Source organism: Natrix helvetica, assembly GCF_964273705.1.
Source record: "Natrix helvetica genome assembly, chromosome: 2".
NCBI lineage: Eukaryota > Metazoa > Chordata > Lepidosauria > Squamata > Natricidae > Natrix > Natrix helvetica.
Window position 1 is genome coordinate 88,225,982 of NC_138552.1, and position 26,105 is coordinate 88,252,086.

Here is a 26,105-nt window from a genome sequence, read left to right on the forward strand (position 1 = left end):
ACATTACAATGGCGCTGAACAAGAGGGATTTACAAAGGCTCCTCATAGGTGCAGCCGTTCCAGTGTCCAGTCATGTGATCTTGGTTCGGACAGTTGGCAACTGACTCATAATTTTTGTCAGTGATCTGCAGTCACATGATCACCATTTGCGATCTTTGCTGTTGACTTCTGATCAGCGAAGTCAATGGGTAAGGTAGCAGATCACAAATGGTGTGTGCGTGTGCTGTGAAACAGAACTCACCTAACAAGAGCAACTGCAGAAGGCCGTGAATTCAATTCCCTGTCTTAGCCATCAAATTGTGACTTTGGGCAAAGCACTCACTCTCAGTCCAACTCACCTCACAGGATTGTTGTCAGGGAAATAGGAAACATTGGATATGTTTGCTGCCTTGAGCTATTTGTAAAAATAATAAAGGTGGGATACAATCAAATAAACGAGTGCCATAAGTGCTGTAAGTTGGCATAATCATGTGATAATCAGACTTTACAACCATGTCATTTAGCAATGCAGCTCCCAATGATCATTTTAAGCACAATATCTGTGTCTGCAATGAGAGACAGTTTGGGGTAATGGTTAAGGAACTAGGCTAGAAACCAAGAGACCAAGTTCTATTTCTGCCCTTAATCATGAAGCCATCCAGGCAACCTGGGGCCACTCTCAGCCCTCTGCAGCAGGCAATGGCAAACCATTTCTGAAAATCTTATTAAGAAAACTGCAGGGACCAATCCAGGCAGTCACCAAAGGTCAACATAAACCTGAAGGCTACTTCCCTCTAATGATCTGTAATGAATTGAGTCCCCTTGAGTTTGCACGTGTTCTGTCACCCAACAGATAGAGATAGTGGTATCTTGAGTCCATCTTGACTTTGATCTGATTCTGCAAGGGAGTGGCTTGTTGATTTGGGTAGAAATAGGGAATGTATTCATCAGTTAAGCTTTTTTTAAAAAAAATAATAATAATTTGAGACTTGAATAAGTTTTGGTTATCGCTTTAAAACTTGGGATCTGGGTGCTTGAAAGCTACGTTTCTCCTATTGAAATTTCTCCTGTCTTTTTCAGAGAAGATAATAGGAACTGTTCTTCACTGTGATACACTGACTAATATTTTTTTTATCCCCGTGGAGGGGTTACCATTGCAACTTTACACAAAGGGTGTTTTATTCTCTCAGGAATTTAAAATTCTGATTCCATTGGTTTTATCTGTAGTTAAATTTTAGGACCACTATTTCTATTTTATTGGTGTGGTTCTGATTGGTTATAGGTATTAGAATATTATTTAAAATATGATTTTTGTACAGCTGGTCCTTGACTTATGACCGTAATTGAGCCCGGACTTACACTGGAAACTAGAAAAAATGTCTCAAGTTGTGGTTATATGACTGGGATGCTGCAAACATCTGAAATTGTGAGATGGTTGCCAAGCACCCAAAATGCAATCACATGACTATGTATGGGTTGTTAATTTTGAAAATGGGCAGTAAGTAGCCCTTTTTTGGAGGGGGGGGGGAATGCATCATAAATTGAGGGCTACCTGTAGTGAAACATGCCCAAATAAAGCACTTTTTGTGAAACTCTAATTTGCTGTTGTTGAAGATCATTCTTATAATCATCCTGAAGAAAAGAGATTTTTGTGGCAGCTGAAAAACTGCTTAAAACTTACAGGAGGAAAGATGGTCTTGCTTTAAAATGTTAAAAATGCCACCAGAACATTTTTAATAGCTTAATTTAATGTTTAACCATAACATATGGAACACAGATCACGGTCACATAACTATTTTGTTACATAAACATGAGAGACAAAAGTGCATCAAAATTTGGTAAGTTTTTAGTATTTTAGTATTTACATTCTATAATGAATAAAGATGATATTGTAATTTGTTTTCTTTTGTAATTCCAGTTGTATTGGTCAAAATACATCATGATACAATTAGACATAGGATTGAATAATGTGGACTGATTGTGGTAACATTCTTGTATACATAGTCAGAAGAATGTAAATATGTAAACTGTTGAAACAAAATTAAATGTATACCATCTTTCAAAGTGTCATTTAATGACTTAGGAAATAATGGGTTCATGTATTATTGCATTTTTGAAGGACTGAAAGCATGAAAAATACATAGAAACCTACAATGCATCAAGTTTAGATCAACATTTTTTAATCCTGTGCCTGTCAGATGTTTAGACCTACAAACCCCTCCTCAAACCAGTAATGAAAAGAAGGCCAGATACTTTTTTCCAAGGTATATCGCAGGCGAATTAAACTGAATGCATGAACAACAGTGAATACTGATTAAGATAATGAATTAGCGAATGATAATTTCAACAGTGAGATACAGTTGCACACACTTATTTTAAGCTCACCCCTGGAACTATATCACAAGAGTTTTCTGAAAATGTAAACTTCTAATTCACCTGTAGTTCTCCTTGAATATTTACTTTACCAATATTCTACCAGAAAAAAATACTTACTAGCAGAGTAAGTGATCAAAGCAAGGTCCTTCAAGTGTGGCTGTACAACTTCTAGAATTCCTTACTCCTGGGTATCACTAGTAAAATCTTTGGAGTTAGTGTTCGACTTAGAGGGCTACAAGTCTACCATCTCTTGTTATTTTCAATATTCTCCATTTATTGATTTGTGAATGAAGAACACCACATATAGTTGTACAGTAGTTTCAAATACTGATCTATTTGATTTCTTAATTCTAGGTGAGCATAACCATGACCTGAAACTATTTAATCTAAGATCAAATGTATTCTTAAAGTTATTTAGCATTCACTTTAGGATTATTCCATATATTGTTAAGAGGAAGGAAGCTTTCTCTTCTACCTCCCCCCTCCCCCAATCAAGTTATGCTTTGATAGCTTTCTCGATGCAAAATAGTACATCATTTTAGAAAAAAAAATACAGGTTCGGAGATCTGGGGAACCACGATATCCAGAGATTGACAGAGACTGCCTTGTTCATTTCTTTAACAGGAAAAGTTTGAAACTCACAAGATGTAAAAGTTAGTGGGGAAAACTTTTTATAAAACGGTATGTATTCATTTCAGTCATCACCGATAAATTGATGAAGAAAAATGACTAAGATTCCATGAGAGCACCAGTTCATATAAGGAATGCTGAAAACAGCATTAAACCTTGACAAGTGCATTTCCTAAATCATATTAAGCACATACATATTGCACATAAATATATCCGCCTTTGGCATCTTCCCTTCACTATAATTAAATAATAAATGCACTGAAACATGTAACAGCAGATATTCAGATTTTTTTACTTTATGAAACCTGCATAATAAAATCAATATAAATATTCAATACCATGCAGACACAAAGAAGACATGTACAAAACAAGTGGAAGCTGATGTCATTTAAGAAAAAAAGCAGAATTTTGTTACCATCCATCAATTCATAAATATAGAGTAAGCATATTTATTTGGCTTTCATTCAGAACACAAAAGAGTTACTTAACCCCTCTTTAGCAAAAGCTTAGCTTTTGTATTCATTTTGTTCTCTAATTATGTACAACTGTGGTCAGTCATTAAGCAGTGTGACATCCATGCTAACAAACCAGCAACAGAGAAGATTCGCTGGGCACTAGTATGATTGGTGATACTTTACTAATTTTAAAATACTCTCCAGGATCATGTCCAATTCCAACTAAGTGACTTTTCTAAGCACAATGTTTTATAGCTATATTTAAATAGATAATGCCACAATTTCTAGGAGCTGTTGAAAAGTATGACAGAAGGAAGGAAGTTGGTACTATTCTAAAGCAATGGAAATTACGGTCTTCTGTCAGCATATGCCACTTGTTTGTAGTTTAGTATCTCAAAATAGAGAAGGGGTGAATGTCTCATTCTGCCCAATGCCAAAAGCAAGAACAACAATGATAACGCTCTAACAAAAACTATCTTTGTGCTCTAACAAAAAACGATTTAAAAACATTTCTGTTGCTTTATTGTTTTGAAAGCTCTAGTTAGCATTCTGACCGCACATAATGATATTGTCTCTTACTATGAGCAAAATAGAGCCTGTGAGTCTGCCTAAGTTGAATAGATTTGAAAGCAAATTCTTTTCCCTCTTCCTTCTACAGGCTGTAGTGTAAACTTACATTCAGTTGCAGTGGAGAGCAGCATGTGATTACGAAGAAAAGCATTGTTTTCCCTTTACAAAACCTTTTCAAATAGTATTATGAGGCTGCAACCAGCGCATATTGAAAGGTCTTCAAAATGACATTAGGACATCGTGTTCTTGCACGCTGGTATAAAAAGGTTGACCAAAAAGAAACGAATGTAAACCAGGTTTGAGCTTTTCGGCAAAAGCCATTATTATGTTAAGATCGCCCTCTGCTGTTAAGTCCAGATCTATCTTCAAGTTACGAAGAGATTTAAAAGGCTTTTTGCCTTTTTGCCTGTAAGTTGAAGAATAAAGATGTGGTTAAGCGGAAAACTTTAAAACTACGTCAAGATGCAAGCTAGCCAACCCCATTGTTCCCTTTGACTTTACAACTCACGTATCATCTTCGATGTATTTGATGAGAGTTAAGGCTTTTCTGTGAAGGACTAAGAGGAACTGTGCAAGGAATACACTCCTTAGAGACAATCCAGGTTTCAAATGAAAGACCTGTTAAGAATTGGCACACACATAAATTACATCCTGAAAAAATCTCCTTTAACTGGAGTGCTCTCCCATTCTCCTGCAAACACTACCTTTATTTATTTTTTATTAAACTTATATGATTGCTGTATGCAATAATCTTTTTTCAAAATATATTTTGGACTACATCCCCAATAATTATGAAATTTTATCCCCAAATACCTGGAGAATTGCCCAGCCTTGCTTTATGTGCTCTAAATACATTACATATTTTCTTTAAAAAATATATATTCTTTTCATGGAAAACTATGCAAAATGAATATTTAATAAGCATTGTGCCGTATTATTAGTTTTAAGTAAACTGAAACAAGAGTTACCTGTTCTAAGAAAGCTTTTACTAAAGTATCTTGGTGCTGAACATCTTGGAAAACATTCCTGCAGAAATACAGAGGAACAAAATAAAAGCACAAAAAGAGAAAATCCTGGAACACTGGGACTATTTTTAACTTGCAAAAAAAAAGGCAAACGAGAGAGGACATAATCAAAATGGTTTTTTAAAAAAAATCATGCACAATATGGAGAAAGAGGGGAAGAAATAATAATCTCTCTCAAATCACCAGGACCAGGAAACAAAATGTAGGGAGATTTAGGATAGACAAAGAAAACTGTTGTTCGCATAGCAGAGAATAAACAGTTGGAATCCACTACAAGAAAAAGTGACAGCTTATTTGGAAAACTTTTTTTTTTAAAAAAGGATTAGATAAATTCACAGAGAACAGGTCTATGAGGTATTATTAGTCTCGAGAATCAAATATTGTCTGAAAACTGGGGACAGGTGTCTGCAGTTCCAGAGGAACATTAGTAGAAGAGGACTATGTCTCCATTTATTTCACAGGCATCTTGTAGCTCACCGTGAGAAGCAAAATATTGAACCCAGGTCTAGCTTGACCTGATCTACTTATTAACATGCAGAAGGAAGACATAAACCAGACTTACCCCACCCCCTCACTTCACAAAATGATCCTGCCCTGCTATCTCATTGGGACAGGGAGGTTGTTCTTGGGAGGGATGAGTAAGAAGGTCAGAAGTGATTGCCACCAGAATATATACGTCTAGCAGGCTCACCAAAGGCCTGAACGCAATCCCAGCTACCAACAGACAGACAGACAATATTGAAAGGTTTCTGTAAGTGAACGATCATCTTAGTGACACTGCCAAGCCACCTATCCACACTGTGCAAGAGAAAGCAATGGGAAACCCCTTCTACATTTTACCCCAAACCCTGTGCACAAGGTACAGGGAGCCCTCGACTTACAACAATTCATTTTGTGACTGTTCAAAGTTCCAAGGCCACTGAAAAAGTGACATGACCAATTTTTCACACCTATGACCCCTGCAGCATCCCCAATTGGTCCTGTGATCAAAATGGTCAAGTGATCAAAATATGAGCCAGCTTGGCACCTGGTTCATATTTACAACAGCCGCGGTGTCTCAGGGCCATGGGATCCCCTTTTTGTGACCTTCTGACAAGCAACATCAATGGGGAAGCCACGTTCGTTTTAACAACTGCATAACTAACTTGACAACTGCAGGGATTCACTTAAGAACTGCCGCACGAAAGGTTATAAAACGGGGCAAAATTCACTTAACTGTCTCACTTAATAACAGAAAGTTTGGGCTCAATTGTGGTTGTAAGTCAAGGACTATCTGTATAGTGATTGAAAATAATTTTAATATAAAAAATGAATTATAACAAACAAAGCAACCAGCATTAGAATTGAAATGAAGACAGCAAGATGATAAGATAACGTCTTCCTTGATAATCAACTATCAACAGGATGGAGATAGGGAGGGAGGGAGGGAAGGAGGGAGGGAGGGAGGGAGGGAGGGAGGGAGGGAGACCAACCGACCATGCATGTAAGCATGCACACAAAAAGGATATAGATACTACATCTGAATCATGATGACCACCAACATAAAATGCACAACTATATTCAAATGCCTGCTCACTGTATTTACTCAAATGTATTAACTCACAACGGACAGTACCAAATAACTTTTTGGTAAACTCCTCAAAAATACATACAAGTCAGGAGTAAAACTTTCATCTGTATAGATGATGGTATCCAGAGGCATTTCTTCATCCAAAGTAGCTCTCCAAAATGCTGTTAGTTCAGATCTCATGTACCGTCGTTGATTGTAAATATGTTCATGGCATGGAGGCATCTGTTTCACTGTGTTAACATCTACATCTATGTGCGTGGTAGGGTACGGGGCATACATCACTTGACGGAAAGGCAACACAAAGCTTCCAGTCACATCCTGCCACAATAAAATTTCAAAAATTAAAAATGCAAAATATCATTTTGAACATAATATACAAACAAATGTCACTCTTTGCTTTAATAAAAGTAAGACTGTCCTTTAAAGTTTGACTTGTGTCCTGAGAATATTCAAGATCCTACTGTTTAAAATATGCATTGGTAAATTGCTGTTTCCCTATACATTAGTGAACACAAAACATGTATCTTCTGAGTAAAGATTACAGTATTAAATATAGAATAGTTGAGCCAACTGAACTTTTCTGTTATTAAACTCTACCGACAGTCCCTTACAAACCTTAGCTATCCTTAAGTGACTGAAGACCTATGTGTCAAACTGGAAGTGACTTCACAGAAACTCACAATGTGTAGATCACAATGAAAATGTTGGAATTTCTTTCCAAGGACACACAGATCATGACTCTCCAATTGAATTCTTTGTGTGTCTACCTCAACAATGTTGGGCAGCTTTTCAGTTACAACCATTACACAGTCCCTTGAGGGAATGATACAATCAGCCCTTCTTACCTCAGTCAGAAACATGGTTAGAATGGCAGTTTTACATTTCATTCATACAATTATCTGGTTTATTCCATTTATTTTTAATGTTACAACTTTTAGAAATGAAGCATAAGAGGTCAGAATCTAAAGTAAATGAAGTTTAGCTTTGTTCTTTGTAAGGTCAGGGTAATAATGTAAGTAAATAATTAAAAATAGAAATAATTCCATCAATAACATTCTAACCTGTAGAGAAAGTGTTCTGCATATGAGAAGGAAAAGCAAAGATGTCAATTTTTTCCCTTTAATCAAACGAACTATAATGTACACTAAACATAGAAAGCAACAGGCTTTACTAATTAGATAACTGAATAATTTATGTCATTGAAAACTACATTTTCTTGACATTACAAAAAACCTGCTAAGTTGAAATATTTAGAAATCTACTTAAAAGGAAAAAAAGCAAGATAGAAGAGATCATCTAGAAAATAGTGTAACCATTTACTTACAGAAATGTTTTGGTTAATACAATACAATAGCAGAGTTGGAAGGGACCTTGGAGGTCTTCTAGTCCAACCCCCTGCCTAGACAGGAAACTCTATACCGTTTCAGACAAATGGCTATCCAACAGAAAGGGGATTTCTAATTGCTTGGTTTTTAACAATACACGTAGGTTTTGATTAGTATGAGTGGTTCAATACTCGATTTAAGTGTAGAATATAAACTGATACCAGGTCGCATTTAATGCGAGGGTAGCGCATAAGTGGTTGGGAATAGCACATGTACCCTTGCTTTTGGGATTTTATATGTTAATTGTTCCATATACAAAATGAAGAAAAGAAGGTTCAAGCTGAGGAAAGCTCAAAAAAGAAGAGGCTCATTTTGAAGAACTACACGAGAATATAGGTGACGCTTTGATTATGGGTTTATTCTCCAGCTTTTCTCCTTTATTCACTTTATTTATTTTAAATATTTGTAAGATCTATCTAGAACGCCTTGTGGAGGTTATAATGAAGATTTAAAGAAAGAGACAACCAATCTGTCTTGGTTGATAAAATATTTTGACAACCCTTAAAGACATTTTGTCAGTGTAAGTTTATCTTTAGGAACGATATTTAGAATTTTGTTTTTTATTTTGCTTTCTATTACTACTCTGTGACTTCATTAAAATAAATTTAAATTGTAAGTATATTTTTAATTTTTATATTTAATTACCATATAAAATTTTATGTCTGGAAATTTTCATTACCTATATCGATCAAGCAGGAAACAATTAGCCTATTTTCCTCAGAAATATCGCCTCGGATAGTGTGAATTTAAATAATGCAACCATTTTGTGGGATTCATTATCTGCACTAATTGAGACCTTCCTGTATGCATGAAGAAAGAAAATATCTTACCTTCAGTAACCCTTGCACAAATAGACCCGACTCATACTTAAAAGATGTTTCGTTTCTACAAAGACGAGAACATTTTCGCTCTGCTGGTGTGAGAAAGAGGCACAGTGTCCTTACTATCTGTAAATAAATATATATGTATATATACTGAAATAATGTAGGAAAATTGTCAGAGTGTTTGCAGCATGACTACTATTAGGAGACAACCGAGGAGCAAAACACAGCACAGACATTTAACAGTGGTTTAAATACAACATATACAGAAATATATGTGGTAGTAAATACCTGATAAGTAATCAATCTTCTTAACTCTACACGGAGAACTTAATAATGGATACTGGACACAAGGAGAGAGATACACAAGGAGAGAGATACGGACTCTCATGGCCTCCTTTATATAGACAGCTTCTTAAAGTGGCAATAACCTGGCTTCTTAAACGGCTCTACCTCTGCTGACTCATTCTCATTTCATCATTTTAGGTTACAGCCTTACATTGGCTGGTCAGCTTTAAATCATCATTACCTTGACAAAAATTTTGTAGATTGACAGTTCTGTTGTACTTTTTATATAGGGCAGAATTACAGAAGTACAGAAAACCCCTGGATTTCCTAGAAAATTCCCTGTATACATATTAAGAGGGCTAAAACACGTCAGTTTTCTTGATCAAATCTGAAAGTGTGGTTATTATGGGATAAATATTTGCCATCTCGAGTTCTTGAATAAAAGCAAGTTATAAATCAAATATATAAATAGTACTTGTATACAAATCTCGTACATGACTTTTCTCCACCCAGATAGGGAATTCTTGAATTTCAAGCTCAAGACAAGATTTGGAAACTGCAGATTTTTATGGGTAAATTGAATAAATTGATATTAAAATTTTAACTAAACAGACTCCCTAACTTCTGCCAAATTTTATTTCTGCAGACAAAAATAAAATTATTGCTTCTATGATTTTAATTAAAACACCCTATTTGGGAAATAGTTTCCATCACTGTATAGAAGACACATACCTTATTAACTTTTTCTGCGCTGCTTCCTATAACAACTGAGCAACCACAGGTTTGCAGATGTGAACTTATGGCCCTGAATATTAAGCAGAGGTTAAAAAAGTGATTTTTATTTAAAAAAATTACAAGTTGGAGCCATGTTTACATATTTCAGAATCTCATTTTTTAAAAGTCTTTTAAAATAGTGCCATTAATCTAAAATCTGACACTTCACATATACCCTATTCACATGCAAAACAAAACTTGAAAATACATTTCAAGGGTACATGTAAAGGTAGTCCTTGACTTACAACAGTCCATTTAGTGACCATTTGAAATTACAACGGCATTGAAAAAAGTGACATGACTGTTTTTCACACTTACAAACATTGCAGCCATGTGATCAAAATTCAGGTACTCGGCAACTGACTCATATTTATGGAGGTCATGTGATTCCGTTTTGCAACCTCCTGACAAGCGAAGGCAATGGGGAAGCCAGACTCACTTAACAACCATGACAGTAACTTGACTATTGCAGTGATTCACTTAACAATTGTGTCAAGAAAGGTTGTAAAACGGGGCAAAACTCACTTAACAAATGCTTCACTTAGCAGTAAAAATTTAAGTCGAGGACCATCTATATAGAGCAGGGGTTCCCAACATGGGGCCCATGCCCTACAGGGGGGCAATTTGATTTTTAATGGGGGCAATTTGAACCTTGTTTAAACCAAGTTAATGGCATTTTAGGCTTCCTTTTTGTGAGTAGAGTTCGCTTTTTGAGTAAAGTAAGAATTATATGTCCAGGGGGGGGGGAATCTTTATGATTTTAAAGATGCTTAGGTGGGGCATGGCCAAAAAAAGGATGGGAACCACTGATATAAGAGGAAAGTTGGGGTAAAAAAAAGAATGGCTAGCCATATTTTAAGGAAGATCCATATTTCATTGAATACACTCAGGTTCATAATATCCATGGTCAAATCTCATTTTTTAAAAAAAGAAATCCTTTCATAAAGTTATCAATTCCAACTATATTTTATAGTTATAGTTTGAAGTAAGAATTATAAAAACAAAAAGTATGAAAAATAAAATATCTTCTGAACTCCTGCTTGTTAGCCTGAAGCTTTTCATTTCTGGGGGGGAGGGGGGGAGGGTTCCCCCAGAGAAAGCAAGCGTGAAAGAAGAAAACTGCTGTTGTTATTCCTTCTCTTCACAAATGGCATTTAGTGTACCCCTTTAAATTTCATCATACCCAAGTTTCCATGCAGATAGTCCTCAACTTATGACTTATCACTTAGTGACTGTTCGAAGTTCTGACAGATCTACCTGGGGGTTACTTATACCCCGGATTCGAAAGTCTGATGGTCTCGCCCCATCCCCCCGGTCACAGGACTGCACTTAGAAGCTTGGCAACAGGGTTGCATGACATTTGCCATTTGTCACATGACATTTTATGATATTTTTGACCAAAACCAACATTTACTTCTGGTTTTTGGCAAAATACACCCATAGCAATTTATTCACTCACTTACTGACTGTGGCAATTCACTTAATGACCTCCACAAAAAGGTTGTAAAAATGTCATGAGTTACACCCATAATAGGCAGGCTTCATTATGGTCATAACTCAAGAACTACCTGTATTTGTAAGGCTTTTGTGCTTACAAAAATTATCAATTTTTCAATTGAAGTTTTCAAAAGAATTTAGGCTCTCTTTAAAAACCTGCTTTAACTTTTTGTAACAAAAACTAATCAATTTCTATCCTACAAGTCCCCTATCTACGGGATCCACCATTAAATCTCCACTTTCAATGGTTTTTCACAAAAGTGTAATAAAACAGAACATACTTAAGTAGGAAACTTTCGTGACAACTGTCACCAATGTCATCATCACTAAGCACAGTATCACGTATCTGGAACACAATGAAAAGAAGAATAAGGTTCAGTTATTATGAAAATCAGAGATATGAACATATCAAAACTGTTTTTTTTATTTCTGAAAAAGCAAAGTCAGAGTTATTGACAGTATGAAATTATTATCCTTCCATCTCCAACACTATCCAATACAACTGATGAGGCTTCCAAGATAGGAGGCGAAATGTCTTTTTCTTCTTCCAAAAAAATTACTCCAGTTGCCTTTTCAAAAATAAAAACCACTTCTGATACAACCCAGATGACTGAAAATATTCATAAACACCTATATAAAGATATTTGACGACAATCAAAATTTAAAGATCTCAACATCTTTCACAAAATTCTCAGAGCAATAGCAATAACATTTACATTTATCTATAGTGCTTTACAGTCCTAAATGATTTACAGAGTCAGCCTATTGCCCTCAACAATCTGTGTCATTTTACCAACCTCGGAAGGATGGAAGGCTGAGTCAGCCTTGAGCCAGTCAGGATTGAACTCCAGGCAGTGAGCAGAGTTAGCCTGCAATACTGCATTCTAACCCAATGTACCATCACGGCTCATAGAACGTTAAAAAATAATACACTGCAGTCAGCATCAATAAGTATTTCTGCCAGTGTTAAGGAGCGTACAAATTTCTTATTTAAGGCAATTTTTAGTTTCTGTCTATCAAATGTGATGTTTTAACCCAGGGTGTCAAACTTGATTTCATTGAGCGCCATATCACAGTTGTTTGACCTGGGTGGGGGGTAAGGGGGGCAGGGACAGCTCAACGTCACTCATGTCGGGGGCATCTGTGGTGACCAAGTGCTAAGGCAGGACTTCCCTCAGATCCTCCCTCCCTCTCATTATAATATTTCCCTTCCCTCCTTCCTTCCCCTCTTCATTCTCCTTTCCTCTTCCTTCCCTTCTTTCTTCTTCCTTCCTCTCTTCTTCTCTTTCTTTGTCTTTCCTTTTTCCCTTTCTCCTTTCCTATCCTCCCTTTGATGCTCAAATGCAGAAGGGAAAACATTTCTCCTTTTGTTTTGTTTTGCTTTTAGTTTGTTTGGCTAGCCCTCCGAAAGCAAAAATGGAGCTCAGGACAGCCACGATGGCCTCCTGCAGCCCTCTGCCAGCAAAAACGGATCCTCCTGAGCTCTGTTTTCACTGGCAGAGGGCTGCAGGAGACCGTCGCAGCCAAAAACGGGGCCCGGGGTTGCTGCACAAATGGCCTCCCCATTTTTGCTGGCAGAAGCCAGTCCTTTGCTGTTTCTAGGGCAGCCCCGCAGGCCAGGTCTAAGAACCCTGCAGGCCCCATCTGGCCTGTGGGCCTTGAATTTGACACCTTTATTCTAACCCTTTCTCACCAACACATGATAAAACTGGACATCTGTGGTCAAATGTAGATTGATTGCCAGGAGGGAGGTGCTGCATTCCAGGGAACCAAGAAACAGCAAAGTTTAGATAATTTGGTTGTGAGGAAGAGGATCAAGACAGCTTCTCTTTAGGAGTTCTTAAGAGTATATCTTTAATGATGCAGATAGCTTTAGTTTGGCAAGATTTCTGTCTACGGGTGTGGAATAATGAAAGAAACGGCTTAGAAGAAATTCAGGATGTTTTACTTAGTTTTTTGGAGTCTGACATGATATTCACATGTTCAAAGGCAGACTAAAAGTGGCAGCTACCGTGTTTCCCCGAAAATAAGACAGGGTCTTATTTTCTTTTGACCCCCTGAAAAAAAGCGCTTGGCCTTATTTTCGGGGAGGTCTTATTATTTTTGAGGTGCAGAAGGTGGCGACCGTGGTTACCTCATGGCTGCTGCTGTGCTGCAATATTTTCAGGGAGGGCTTATTTTCGGGAAAACAGGGTAGTTATATTCAAAAAGATAAAAAACAAAGAAGTGGAGATTGCGTCCATGCACTCTTCTTGACAGAGTAAAGTGTCTGCTGTTGTCTTCGTTCAATGTTTTTAAATTTCCAATATAGTTAACAGACTTGGAATTCTCAAGAGGTCCACCACCAAAGGATTAACCAGGTTTGATCTGGCTTAGTTTCAGAGATAGTCAGCCATCTGCTGGGACTTTAAAGTACATGCTTTGGCTGTACATCTTACATTTCTAAGCAGCCAAAGGAATAAATTGTTCATCACACATTAATATTTGCCTAAATGGAATTCAAAATACAGGTAGTTCTCAACTTAGCCGATCAGTTAATGACCGTTCCAAGTTACAATGACACTGGAAACGGTGACTTATGACTGTTTTTCACAATTACAACTGTTGCATCCCTGTGGTCATGTGATCAAAATTCATATGCTTGGCAACTGGCATGTATTTTTGACAATTGCAGTGTCCTGGGATCAGGTGATTACCTTTTGTGACCTTCTGACAAGCAAAATTAATGGGGAAGACAAATTCATTTAACAAATGTTAACAACAGAAATGCACTGTGGCAAGAAAGGTTGTAAAATGAGGCAAAATTCACTTAAGAAATGCTTTGCTTAATTGGGCTCAATTGTGGTCATTAGTCAAGGACTACCTGTAGTAAAAAAAATTAAGGAAGTCAGGTACTTCCTTTCATGTTCAGTGTGTGTGCATGTACTCATATGCATGTTGTCAACTACATTTTTGACTCCTGATGACTGCCTGGATTAGTTCCTGCAGTTTTCTTGGTTTTGCCTTCTTACCCTTGCCTTCTTCCTAGGTCTGAGGGAATGACTGGCACAAGGTGACCAAGATGGGACTAGAACTCAGTCTCCTGATTTCTAGCTTCATGTCTTAACTGCTACATCAAATTGGCTCTCTTCCTTTCACATAAAGACTTACATCTATTTCTTCTGATTTCTGACTCTCTTTAGCACAGAAGATAACAACATTACAACCACAATTTTTCTTTATTCACTTTACACTGTTTCCCTGTACACTTTTCCCCCACCACATTTCACAAGTTTTCTTTTCTTAGTTTTTAATGTTTTTTTTCTTTGTATGTTATACTTGAATAAGCCAATATAAAAAATTTAAATTCAAAGACTTACATCTATTTCTTCTGGAACACTGTGTGATTTCATAGATGATAGGAGTTCCATCACAGGAATTACCTCCCCTGTCAGCATTGGAATGATACTCTGGCCCTGTGCAGTAAATACAATTTTTATTAAATAAAGTAGTTGAATTTAACAAAATTGTAAGAAAAGACTATTTAGCGACTAAAAGGTTTTTGAAGGAAAAAAAAGAGAGAAATTAAAAGTAATTTTGAAAAATTTATTTTTTAGATTTATTCTAAAATCATCAAAAAAATAGGAAATCAAGAGTGAAAATGTGGACTTCCGGTTCCGGCGGCTGACAGCGACGGGCAACTCGTTGCTCGCTCCGGCTCCCCGGTGGGCTTCCCCACTCCTTGGGGGGCACAGGACGCCCCATAGAGGCGTCCTGCCGGAGGGGCGGCATCGCAGGGGATCCCTGCATCGGCGGCGGCCGGCGGGAGGTCCCCTGCGCGCTCAAGGCACCGGGGAGTAGATCGGAGGGCGCGTGGGCGCGTCTTCACTGACAGGCTGTTTGGAGTGAAAAAAAGAAAGCTGAAGGATGCAGCGGCGGAGCGGTGAGGTGTAGACTCCCTTCATTCCTATTACCAACTATAAAATCTGTCTGCTGTGCAAACTTGAACTTTTGGCTTGAATTGGAGAGGTGTGGCTGGAGGGGAGGGGGATTTCCCCCCCCCCCTTGGACAAGCGGCTGGAAACAAGAGAGCTCTCAGCCCCAAGGGAAGGAGGAGGGAGAGAGCCAAACTAAAGATGTCACACCCCTATTAAATGGATTTTCAGATTTAAACTTTTAAGGTTTAAGACAATGAGATCTGGAAGCCCTGGGAACTTTGAACTTTGAACACTTTATTTGTTGCCTCAATACCCGAAGCTGGCAAGGCAAGATGGCACACTTCCGTTGTCTTCATGAGATGTGAGACTTGACTCCACCTTTTAGCTTCAGGCTTCCGGTCTTTGTCTCCGTGCTACCTGGATAATTCTCTTGTGGATTGTTTGCTTCTGAACCCCCTGGAGTGAAAAACGACTGCTCTTTTGCCAGGGTGATTAGAAAATTCCCCTGTGCCTGGTTTCTCTGCCTCCTGGACTCTCCTGGCTGTTCTATCTCTCTGATTGATCCTTCTTTATACTGACTGGACTCTTTATTTTATAAACAATGATATCTAAAAGACCACCTCCTGGAAAGTCAGGCTTTGCTGCCTCAGCCCCAACATCTGCAACCTCCAGTCCTAGCACACAATCAACGTTAATAGCCTTTAAGCAACCTAAATCTACGGACCTGGAGCTTCATCAAATGTTACAACAACTTTTACAGAGACAAGAGGAAATAAAGAGACAATTGAAGGAGATGAAAGAAGAAATTAAAGAGAACCAGGATAAAATTAATAAGAACTCACAGAGACTGGATCTTTTGGAAGATGGGGCGGCTGAGATGAAGGGAGGGATAGAGGGCATGCAGAGGGGAAACAAAGAACTTGACACCCAACAAATGAAAATAGAGTTTGAGAGAATGTCTTTTTATCTTAGATTCCAGAACGTGATGGAGACAGATGATGAAAACATAAGGGACATCATGACAACCATATTGGCTGAGTATATTCAGAAGGAAAAACAACAGATGGGGTGGGAAATAGACCTGGCTTATGGAGTGAACTCAGCGTATGCTAGAACACACAATGTCCCCAGGGAGGTACACATTACATTTCTTAGGAAAAGCACAAGAGATGAAATCCTGAATGCACAAAGGGGGCAAGCCTTGATATACAAAGATAGGGAGATAACCATTCTGAAACAGATCCCCAAGAAAGTGAGGGAGAAAAGAAAATCTTATTCGCAATTGGCGAATAAACTATACCAGAAGGGGGTGTGGTTTCGATGGTTATTGCCTGAAGGTATGCTAATATTCTGGGAGGAGACAAGAGTTAGAATTAATACACCCATAGAGGCGCAGGCCTTTATGGAAAAAAATAAACTACTCCTAGAAAAACCAGAAGACACTTCAGTAGATGTACAAGACACGGGAGGGGCCAGAGCACTGCCAGCTGGGGGAGATGGGGCGACATCAAGAAAGCTCAGATCACACAAATAAGAAAATCCACGTGATATAAACTGACCGAAATTACCAATTGAATTTACCACACTGACTATATGCTATTATGTAATATTTGAATTTTATGCAAATGTATACTATGAGTTTGGAGGGGGGGGGGTGCACCTACCGCATTTCGCAGCTGCCAAAATTTGTAACCTTTCCCCTACCTTTTCCCTATGTAAAACATCAAAAAACCAATAAAAAACTTTGTTTATAAAAAAAAGAGTGAAAATGTGCACGTTTTTAAATCAGGGGGTTAAAATTGAATTTATATAATGTAATCTGATCTAGGATGGAAGCAAGCTAAAAATGAAATGAATATAGAATTGTACTTTATAGTTAAGAGATTACAAAAGGAAATGTTTCGTGCTTCATTTCTTATTCAATATAATGTAATAAATCTTAGCTATGTATAACTTAACATTCATGCATATTGGCAAGTCTTTTTCTGATAGATGAATGACGTAGGAAAATCTTTTGACAAATTGTTCTACTTTGTTAGGAAATGACCACTTTTAAAGACACTTCCAATTCATCTTAATTGTTTTTGTAGAATAAAAATATTTAAATATTTAGATTTCCACTTTCTGTGTGGTTTAACATAATTTAACTTCATATGGCTTTTCTGGAGCACATAACCAGACATGTCACTAAAGGCAAAATCATAGAACTGTGTCTCCCTAACTTTGACTGTGCTATGGGAGGGAATTCATTGGAGAAAGCAATCACAGGTAATCTTTGAGTTACGAATGTAATGGAACCTGCCAATTACATTCATAACCCGAGGATTCGTAGGAGTGAATCACATAATTTCAATGTGACCACTCCCTGCTTTTGCCCATGCATTTGCTAATCGAATGTGTGAATCATTCAGTGAATGAGGTATCTCAGGTTGAGGAAGGCCATGGGGAGCCTGGTGCTTTTGACAACCCAAGGCCTCCCTCTGAGGCAGCAGGAAGAGATCGCACCTATATTAGCCAGTCAACCTTTAAGTACAGTAAGCCCCTGCTTTCCATTGAAGACTAATCAGATAGGCAAGTTAGTATATTAATCGTAGTCAGCATATTAATTGACTAATGATATCTCTTACTTTGGGCTTATTACAAATTTTACTGGAATATGTTGCAATCAGTTCTATGGAAGGACACAGGAAACCAATGTCTGTGTAAGATACAATGCGCCGGAAAAAACATATTAATAGATGATAGCATGTCTGACTGCTGATATATCACTTTTTCACTCCCTTTCCTGTAACTTTACTGTAACCTTACAGAATGCAATTTTCTGTATTTTCTGTAAAATGTATGTTTTGTCTACGAACAAATATGCAATGTATATTCCTTTTTCTGATGAACAAATATCTGTGTGAATGCCCCTGCTATAGGAAGGTATAAAACTCCTGTCCTGAACAAAGCCAGGGCAATTCAGATTTTGGTGTATGAACACGCTGAACTCAGATGCCTCAATAAACCTGTTTTCTCTTGCACCTTCGTGGTCTCACGTCCAGTGTTTGGCGTGCATTGAGGTATAGGCCCCAATCCGCCGCTACACCTCGACCCACTGAGATATCTCAGGGTTTCCCCCCATCCTGCCTGATTGGGTCACTTACTTTATGCCCCAGGCTCTGTTGTCATCAGCAAAGGACTTGAAGAAAGGACTTTGCCGCCGTAAGTGGAGGCCCAGAGGGATACAGGCACCCCTCCCGGGCCCCATTCTCGGCAGCAAAGACTTTTTGCAGAGACAGCAAAAGGTTTTGCAAATGGAGGAAAGGCTTTGGTACTTCAGGCCTTCCCTCCATTTCTAAAGCCTTTTGCTGCAGATATCATCCAGACCTCCATTTGCAGAGAACAGATGAGAACAGATGCCTAAAGTAGCGTGAGATCACATAAGTTCTTGCGATACTTTAAGACTCCATTTTCTGCAAACACACCAAAGACTGAAGTTTAGTTTAGTTTAGTTTATTAAATTTATAAACCGCCCCCTCTCCCCGAAGGGACTCGGGGCAGTGTACAGACAATAAATATACAATAAAACAACAAAGCAAAACACCAAACCCAGACAAACCAAATTAAACATACAGTCCGTACAATAACCAAACTAACAATAGTTAAAATAGTTCCAATTAAAACCAATTAAAACCCCAAAATTTAAGAATTTAAAATGCCATCCAGGAGGGTCAGGATTAGATTATACTGTATTTCTGATTTACAATTACAATTGTGCCAGGCCAGCTAATTTGAACAAGTGGGTCTTGAGTTTCTTACGGAAGGAGTGAAGACTGAAGCAGGCCAAGAAACCGAAGGATCGCTAATTTTTTGCAAGGTATCCACAGTCCTAGTGCCTGTGGAGATGTGGGGGGGGGAGCAGGGAGGGGAATAGACAGGGTGAATGTTACAGAGTCTATGGGGTCATTCATAAGGGTAAATGACTGCCATGGTGCTACAATATTTGTAACTTTGGGAGTATGTCAAAAACACTTTGTGTTATGTTGAAAGGCCGCTAAGTGAAACTCAAGGATTGCCTGTATGAAAAGTTAGTGGTAAAAGGAAACCAGGCCGCCAAATAGGTGGACACAATCAAAGCTGACACCAGCCAGAGCATAGAAAAACTCAAAACAACAACAACAACAACAACAACCCAGTGCAAGATCAGAAGATGTGGAGAGCGAGAGAAAGACAGACTTGGCCCATAGAATTGGCAAGAGTCAAGAGTTGACTGAATAGATATCATCATCATTGCGTTTCTACCCACTATTCAGAAAAAACTATGTGTGAGTGAGTGAGTGAGTGTGTGTGTATGCATATTTTATATTCAGCATTTTGCTATATGCGTTTTTCTTACTTGATCTTCCACTCTTTCTGCACCTTCCATAATATTCTGGAAATGTTGTCTTTCCTAAAATAGAAAACATTTATTTACAAACAATAAAGACTTTTGACTTTTTACAAACAAATTTTGACATAAATGTGGTTTTATTTAAAAAATTAAACTTATCATTGTATTCAAACCCAATGACAATAAAATAAAATTATGCATGATAAAGCAAACAGAGATACGTTTTTAGACTCTTGCACAAGCATAAAATTCAAGGGAAATTATGATCTATTCAGATTTTTTCTCTCCAATCTATCCCTTTCTATCAAATTGTTAGCAATCAGAAATAGGATACTACCATTTATCCTATTGGAGTATAACAACAAAGTGCAAGAATGTTTCACTCTGCATAACATTTGAATTATATTTGAACACAGAATTATTAGAATCCAAAATCATCTCAGAATTATGTCGCGAACATTTCCCTTGAAGTACATTTTATTTTATTCATTTCACGAATACTTTAAAAATAAATAATCCATGTTAAAATCAGGGACTAGAAATGTTTTTCATAATTAACAATCTAATGAATCCTACATGAAAAAAGCCAGTGAGATTCTTTTAAAATTTCTATACATTATTGGATAAATGGTTATCCTGTATGATCAGTTAGGAAGAAAACACTGGATGACCTTCCAGATGTTCTGGGCTATTAACAACCTATTTTATTTATTCATATCCCACCTTTCATTCAGGAACTCAAAGTATAATGAATGCTCCTATTTTTTCTAATGTCAAGCCACTGAAGTAGGTGAAAAAGTACATTTCTGTGGCTTGGAGTGATCCACAGCCTTAGTTTCCCTGCTGCTAGACCAACACATTAACTGCCATACTAATTTTCATGTTTAGTGGGTTTTAGGAAAGTTCTAATCCAAAATATCTGATCAGCACCAACTTAGCTCTTTTCTAACAGGAAGACATTTCTTATTAGCTATTAGAAACTATATATATTTCTGAGCAAGTTTACATCACACGGTACATATTAGGTAGGTACATGTAATGATTTTTTTTTTCAGAATTACTGTATATGTCATTTTTAATCAATTAACAACAATTGCAAATCTGGGCAGTCAATATAGCCTTACAACTAGTATAAAATCAAGTAAAATAAAAATAGAAATAATGAAAAATGACACAATTAAGACTAGTCCATAATACTACAGAACAGTGGGCTATGAATTCTTAAATATGTCCTGAAGGTTTATTATTTCAGCTTCTGAAACCCTGAATTGGTTTCACATTAATCATTCTTGAATAAATCTATGTAAGTTAAAATTAGAATCTCTCTTAAGTCAATCTCAGCTCCTAGTGGTTTCCTGAATATGGTTTATTAATGCATTTTTCCAGTATACCATTCAATCCTGAAATTTCCTGCTTATCTTCCACATACTCCTAAGCAGATCTGAACTGGCTTACTTTTATGAGAACAGCCAAGGTCAGCTGAATGCTGATAAAATTAATTATGATAAACAAGTTTCACTGGTTCCATTCGTTTTGCCAAAGTATGACTAAATCTGGGCTCATAAACATAAAAATTATGTTTATTTTTAAAATGGAGGATATCAGAACACCAATGACAAGATAAAAGCTTCCGTCTTGTCTTGTTTGCCTTGTGTTAGAACTTGTGATATTTAACAATTGAGAAGAGACAGAACTTCTGACCTAAATTGTTTAACAAGCAGAAATATTACAATGTATTAGAAGTAATTTCAATTTTTTAAAAAACCTACCTTATGCATCCATATTCTTCCTTTCCTTATAATGTGTGTCAATCTGTCAACACAAACTCTGTGCAGGGGAAGGTAGAAACTAAGCTCACTCTGTGGAAGTATTATTGATAATCCGTATGTACTTCGGTCTCCATTCCAATTTCCATCAAAAATTAAGGACACAATAATGACCCCTTTCTCAGATAAAACAAAAAACTTCACATCTATTGCACCACTCTCTGCATTTCGAAGTATTTCTCCATTGAGAGTATGATTTGCAAGGAATGTTATTTCTCCATCACTGAGAAGCTGTTGCTCTGTTTTTGGAGCCCAAATATGTCTGACTCTGGGACCAAGAATATTATCCCAATATGCAAATGTGGCAGCTAGTAAAGGAGATTCTCCACTTAGTGCAATTTCTGTCTTGGCAACAGCAGGAGAAGGAGGAGGACAGAGAGCAGACATGATGATCTCAGCAGTCACATTATTGAAACCTAAAAAGCATGTGCTGCAAAATAAGCAAAACAAAAATGTTTATACAAAATATTTTGATGCCCTAAATCTTGAAGTGCATTTTTTAGCAGAAATAATTGTGTAGATAGCAAAGTTCATAATAAACTATTAAATGAGATCCTTACTCTACTTCTAGGCTTTGCAACTGTCCACTCTGCAGATTTCCCAAAAAAGCAACTTTAATCCTTACTTAGTGACTGTCTCGTTCAGCGACTATTTAGTTATGATGCTGCTGAAAAAATACGTTTATGAACAATGTCTGCATTTATAATCTTTGCAGCATCCCCCAATCACATGATCACCATTACAATTAGTATATATTTCTCTGTTCCTGACTGTTTCCCCCTCTGTCCACTAGAGTGGAAAGTTTGGAGAGGAAGGGATTATAGGAGAGTAAGCAGGCACACAAATGGGAAATGCATATCAAAAGCAATGCTGTAGTGGTAATGCCAGCAGATGTAGCACGCTACACAAAATACTTGGTATAGTCCACATTCTATACTTACTTACTCTCTTGTAATCCCCTTTTCTCCAATCTTTTCATTCGCGGGGAGTGGGAGGACTGAGTTAGGTACAAAAGAGACTGCTTACAGAAATCGCTTGATTTTTCCTCCCACTGCTGGAACTGAGAAATTGCTTAAACAACTGAGAGATTCTTAATATGCATAGGACTGCTTTGTCTCAAACAAAAATCAGTGGTGGTATAATAATAATTCATCTTAACAAACTACTGGAAAAAGTCTATTTAGAAACTCAATGTAAGGCAACTAATTAAAAAAACAAGAAGTTGAAAGAGAATTTCAATATTTCAATAGTAATTACATAACAATTGTAAAGCGATCTTCTCCCATTTTGTTTCTATTTGGGGTAAAAGCAGAGCATTTCCACTAATTTCCTTCTATGGTGCAAGCCCAAGAAAACTTGACTATAAGGAAGTTTCGTAAGAAAATAGAAGCCTGGGTTAGTCAATATCTCTCAGTTCAAGGTTGAGTTTCACCTACTTAAGTAATCACATATTTGTAGAGAAATCTGGCATTCCATCTAAAATATGTCCCCTCCAAAAATATTACTATTACATTCAGTTGAAAGTAGTCTTTGGTGGCAAAGAGGGCTACCAGATCAGTAGGATGACAGAAATGTGATACAGACACAGAAAACTCTCTTAGTTGCATTTAGTGTCAGACAGAATTTTACAGTCCAAATTTGGTAACTCCAAGAAGTCACTGGAATTTGTTTATAACTTTTTTTAAAAAAAATTGCAAGACAATAAGTGTCTATGTCAGCGAACACTGCAAAACCAACTGAAGAGACAAGCTATCAACACACTTTGAACTGGGGATTATAAAAACAATTACAATAATACAAACATTAAAATATACAGCAAACTCAAATAAATTATATTTAATACAATGTCACTAGAGTCCTGCTTACAGAAACTGCATTTTTATTAATATAAAATACATTGTAAAATGCTATATGTCTTAAATATATATGTATATATAATCTAAGGTCAACACACAGATTCAGGGTACAATGTCAACTTTGAATCCTCACACAATTTGAGACGGGCAGAAATCATGTTTTTCAAATACAACTGTGTATATATATATGTTTCAAATACAACTGTATATTCAATTACAATTGTATGTATATGTATGTATGTATGTATGTATGTATGTATGTATGTATGTATTTGTGTTACAACCCCTGGTATGCCTAAATATGGCTAGCTGATGAGAGCTAATTAGCTCGAAATAGATCTATACTAGTCTCCCTTTATTTATTTATCAGTACAAATACAACACAAATATAAAAAGGCAACATTAAAAATAAAAATATGGTTTTCTGCCTGCATGGTCTTCTGTGATAAGCCGAAGGACAGAAAGAGGGAGTAGTGACCTTCCTCCCATATTTAGGCATACCAGGGGTTGTAACACAAATACATACCTATTTCCCTGGCTCAACTGATAAGGAGGCGAGCCTGTGGCTTAGTGGCTAAGACTCCTGCCTAAGATATATACAGCCCAAGTTCGAATCCCAGTAAGGGTATGGCTAGCTGATGAGAGCTAATTAGCTCAAAATAGATCTATACTAGTCTCCCTTTATTTATTTATCAGTACAAATACAACACACACACACACATATATATATATGCATACATACATACATATATACATACATACAGTTGTCAGCACAAATACAACATTTATATATGTTGTATTTGTGCTGATAAATAAATAAAGAGACTAGTATAGATCTATTTCAAGCTATTTAGCTCTCATCAGCTAGCCATACCCTTACTGGGATTTGAACCTGGGCTGTATTACATATTAGGCAGGAGTCTTAGCCACTAAGCCACAGGCTCTCCTCCTTATCAGCTGAGCCAGGGAAATAGGTATGTATTTGTGTTACAACCCCTGGTATGCCCAAATATGGGAGGCAGCTCACTACTCCCCCCTTCCGTCCTTCGGCTCATTACAGAAAACCGTGTGTGTGTGTGTGTGTGTGTGTGTGTGTGTGTGTGTGATGTATATGATGTATATGTATATGTATATATGTATGTTTTTATAGATTTGTATCTACAAATGTATGCATATGTGTGTGTGTGTATATATATATATATATATATATATATATATATATATATATATATATATAATTGTATTTGAAAGCCTTGATTTCAATATATGTTGTGTATGTAAATATATATATAGATTCAATATATGCATATTCATATACATATAAATAAATACATACATGTATAAATTTAGTAATATACATTAAAGGTTCCCAACTCTAGGGAGCAGTGCTCATCTGCATTTCAAAGCTGAGGCCAGCCAATGTCCGAAGATGTCTCCGTAGTCATGTGACCAGCATGACTCAATGCCAAAGGCGCATGGAATGCTGTTACCTTCCCACCAAATATGGTTCCTATTTTTCTACTCTCTCAATTTGTGCACTCAGACTGTGATTTTGGACTAATGCTACAATGCAATTATCAATAATTATAATGGAAAAAACCTGTTGTACCTCTGATTCTTGTGTATACCTCCTTTCCACAAGTGCCATAATTATAAGCATCTAAATCTAATTTGACTTGGGAATAGATTTTTTATGTGCTTTCAAACTGCTAAGATTGGCAGAAGCTGGGACAAATAACGGGAGCTCACTCTGTTACGCGGCACTAGGGATTCGAACAGCCGAACTGGTATTGTTCGACAAGCTCAGCATCTTAGCCACTGAGCCACAATGTCCCTACATATATATGTATATATATAAAACTAATTTCATATTTAAGTACAATGACAATAAAGTTTATACTTATGCATATTAATATTGGGTCCTCTAGACCTCTTTTCTCTTCCTCCCAAGAAACCCAAGTCTAGCAATTAATTTCAGATCCAAAAAGAGACCAGCCTATTTTCTCAGACCAAATAGCTTTTTCATGGAAACCAGAAAGAAATCTTTGTGAATTGGACTCCAGTTATCATCTCTGCCAGCCTTAGTTACCACTGCTGCATTTCCTTCCTATTATGTTGGAGATATATTTTCTCCCCTAATTTCCCATCCCATATTTACTTCTGAAGCACAGCAAGCCAGCAAAACCAGTCAGACACCATCACTTTAAGACTTTAAGGGTTATCTCTCCCCGCCCCCCCCATCTTTTAGTCATTTATTTGGTGCTCAGACAGATCGTTCCTATAAGACGTTCGGTCGGTTCAATAAGTTGAAGGAAAGCCCCTCGAGCGCCAGTTATTACATTGGGAAACGACCATTCAACCTCAAAAGGAGACCCGATCTCGGCTTCTAGGGCAAAGCAGTCAGACGAAGGTGCGATACCCGCCTCCCCATCATCATAATCGTCGCCGTCACCTACTTACCTGGGAGCGTAACTGCCCGAAGCCCGCCAAGAAACCACATTATCCCCTTCCTCCCTTTACTAGCCATTCCCGGTTATAAACACAACTAACTCATCGGCACGCATGCGTCTTCCGGACGGCTCTGCGCTTTCACACCGACGAACTCCCAGCCACTCCGAGGAAGAGGCGGGTGGGGGGGGGAGAGTTCAAGTGACGTAAGCGTCGAACAGTTTTTTTTTAAAAGCACTAGTGAGAATGCAGCCTAGAGGTAAGAGTAGCAGAGAGTGAATGTGTAGCCGTCTAACTACGGCTCTTTGTCGGCATA

The 26,105-nt window shown here is 37.4% G+C and overlaps 1 protein-coding gene across 2 annotated transcripts; it reads right to left on the minus strand.

Moving 5' to 3' along the window:
* Positions 1-1,706: 1,706 nt before the first annotated feature.
* Positions 1,707-25,981, minus strand: C9orf72 (C9orf72-SMCR8 complex subunit). Of its 2 annotated transcripts, none has more exons than XM_081942299.1 (11): positions 25,892-25,981; positions 21,429-21,915; positions 19,666-19,719; positions 14,730-14,825; positions 11,652-11,716; positions 9,832-9,904; positions 8,821-8,937; positions 6,688-6,923; positions 4,979-5,036; positions 4,519-4,628; positions 1,707-4,416 (listed from the first exon to the last, which is right to left on the minus strand). In XM_081942299.1, the coding sequence occupies exons 1-11, from the start codon at positions 25,903-25,905 to the stop codon at positions 4,230-4,232; spliced, it is 1,497 nt and encodes a 498-aa protein (XP_081798425.1). In that variant the 5' UTR covers positions 25,906-25,981; the 3' UTR covers positions 1,707-4,229. The 2 variants fall into 2 exon arrangements, with proteins under 2 accessions (XP_081798425.1, XP_081798426.1); XM_081942300.1 differs by having other exon boundaries at positions 25,802-25,941.
* Positions 25,982-26,105: the final 124 nt, after the last annotated feature.

What these genes read in the sequence shown, in the direction of transcription:
- C9orf72 (XM_081942299.1), bottom strand. An exon ending in GCGCAGAAAAAGTTAATAAG is followed by an intron (nt 8,938 to 9,831) that starts GTATGTGTCTTC and finishes ATTTATTTACAG; the next exon opens with ATAGTAAGGACACTGTGCCT. An exon ending in TTGTGCAAGGGTTACTGAAG is followed by an intron (nt 6,924 to 8,820) that starts GTAAGATATTTT and finishes TTATTGTGGCAG; the next exon opens with GATGTGACTGGAAGCTTTGT.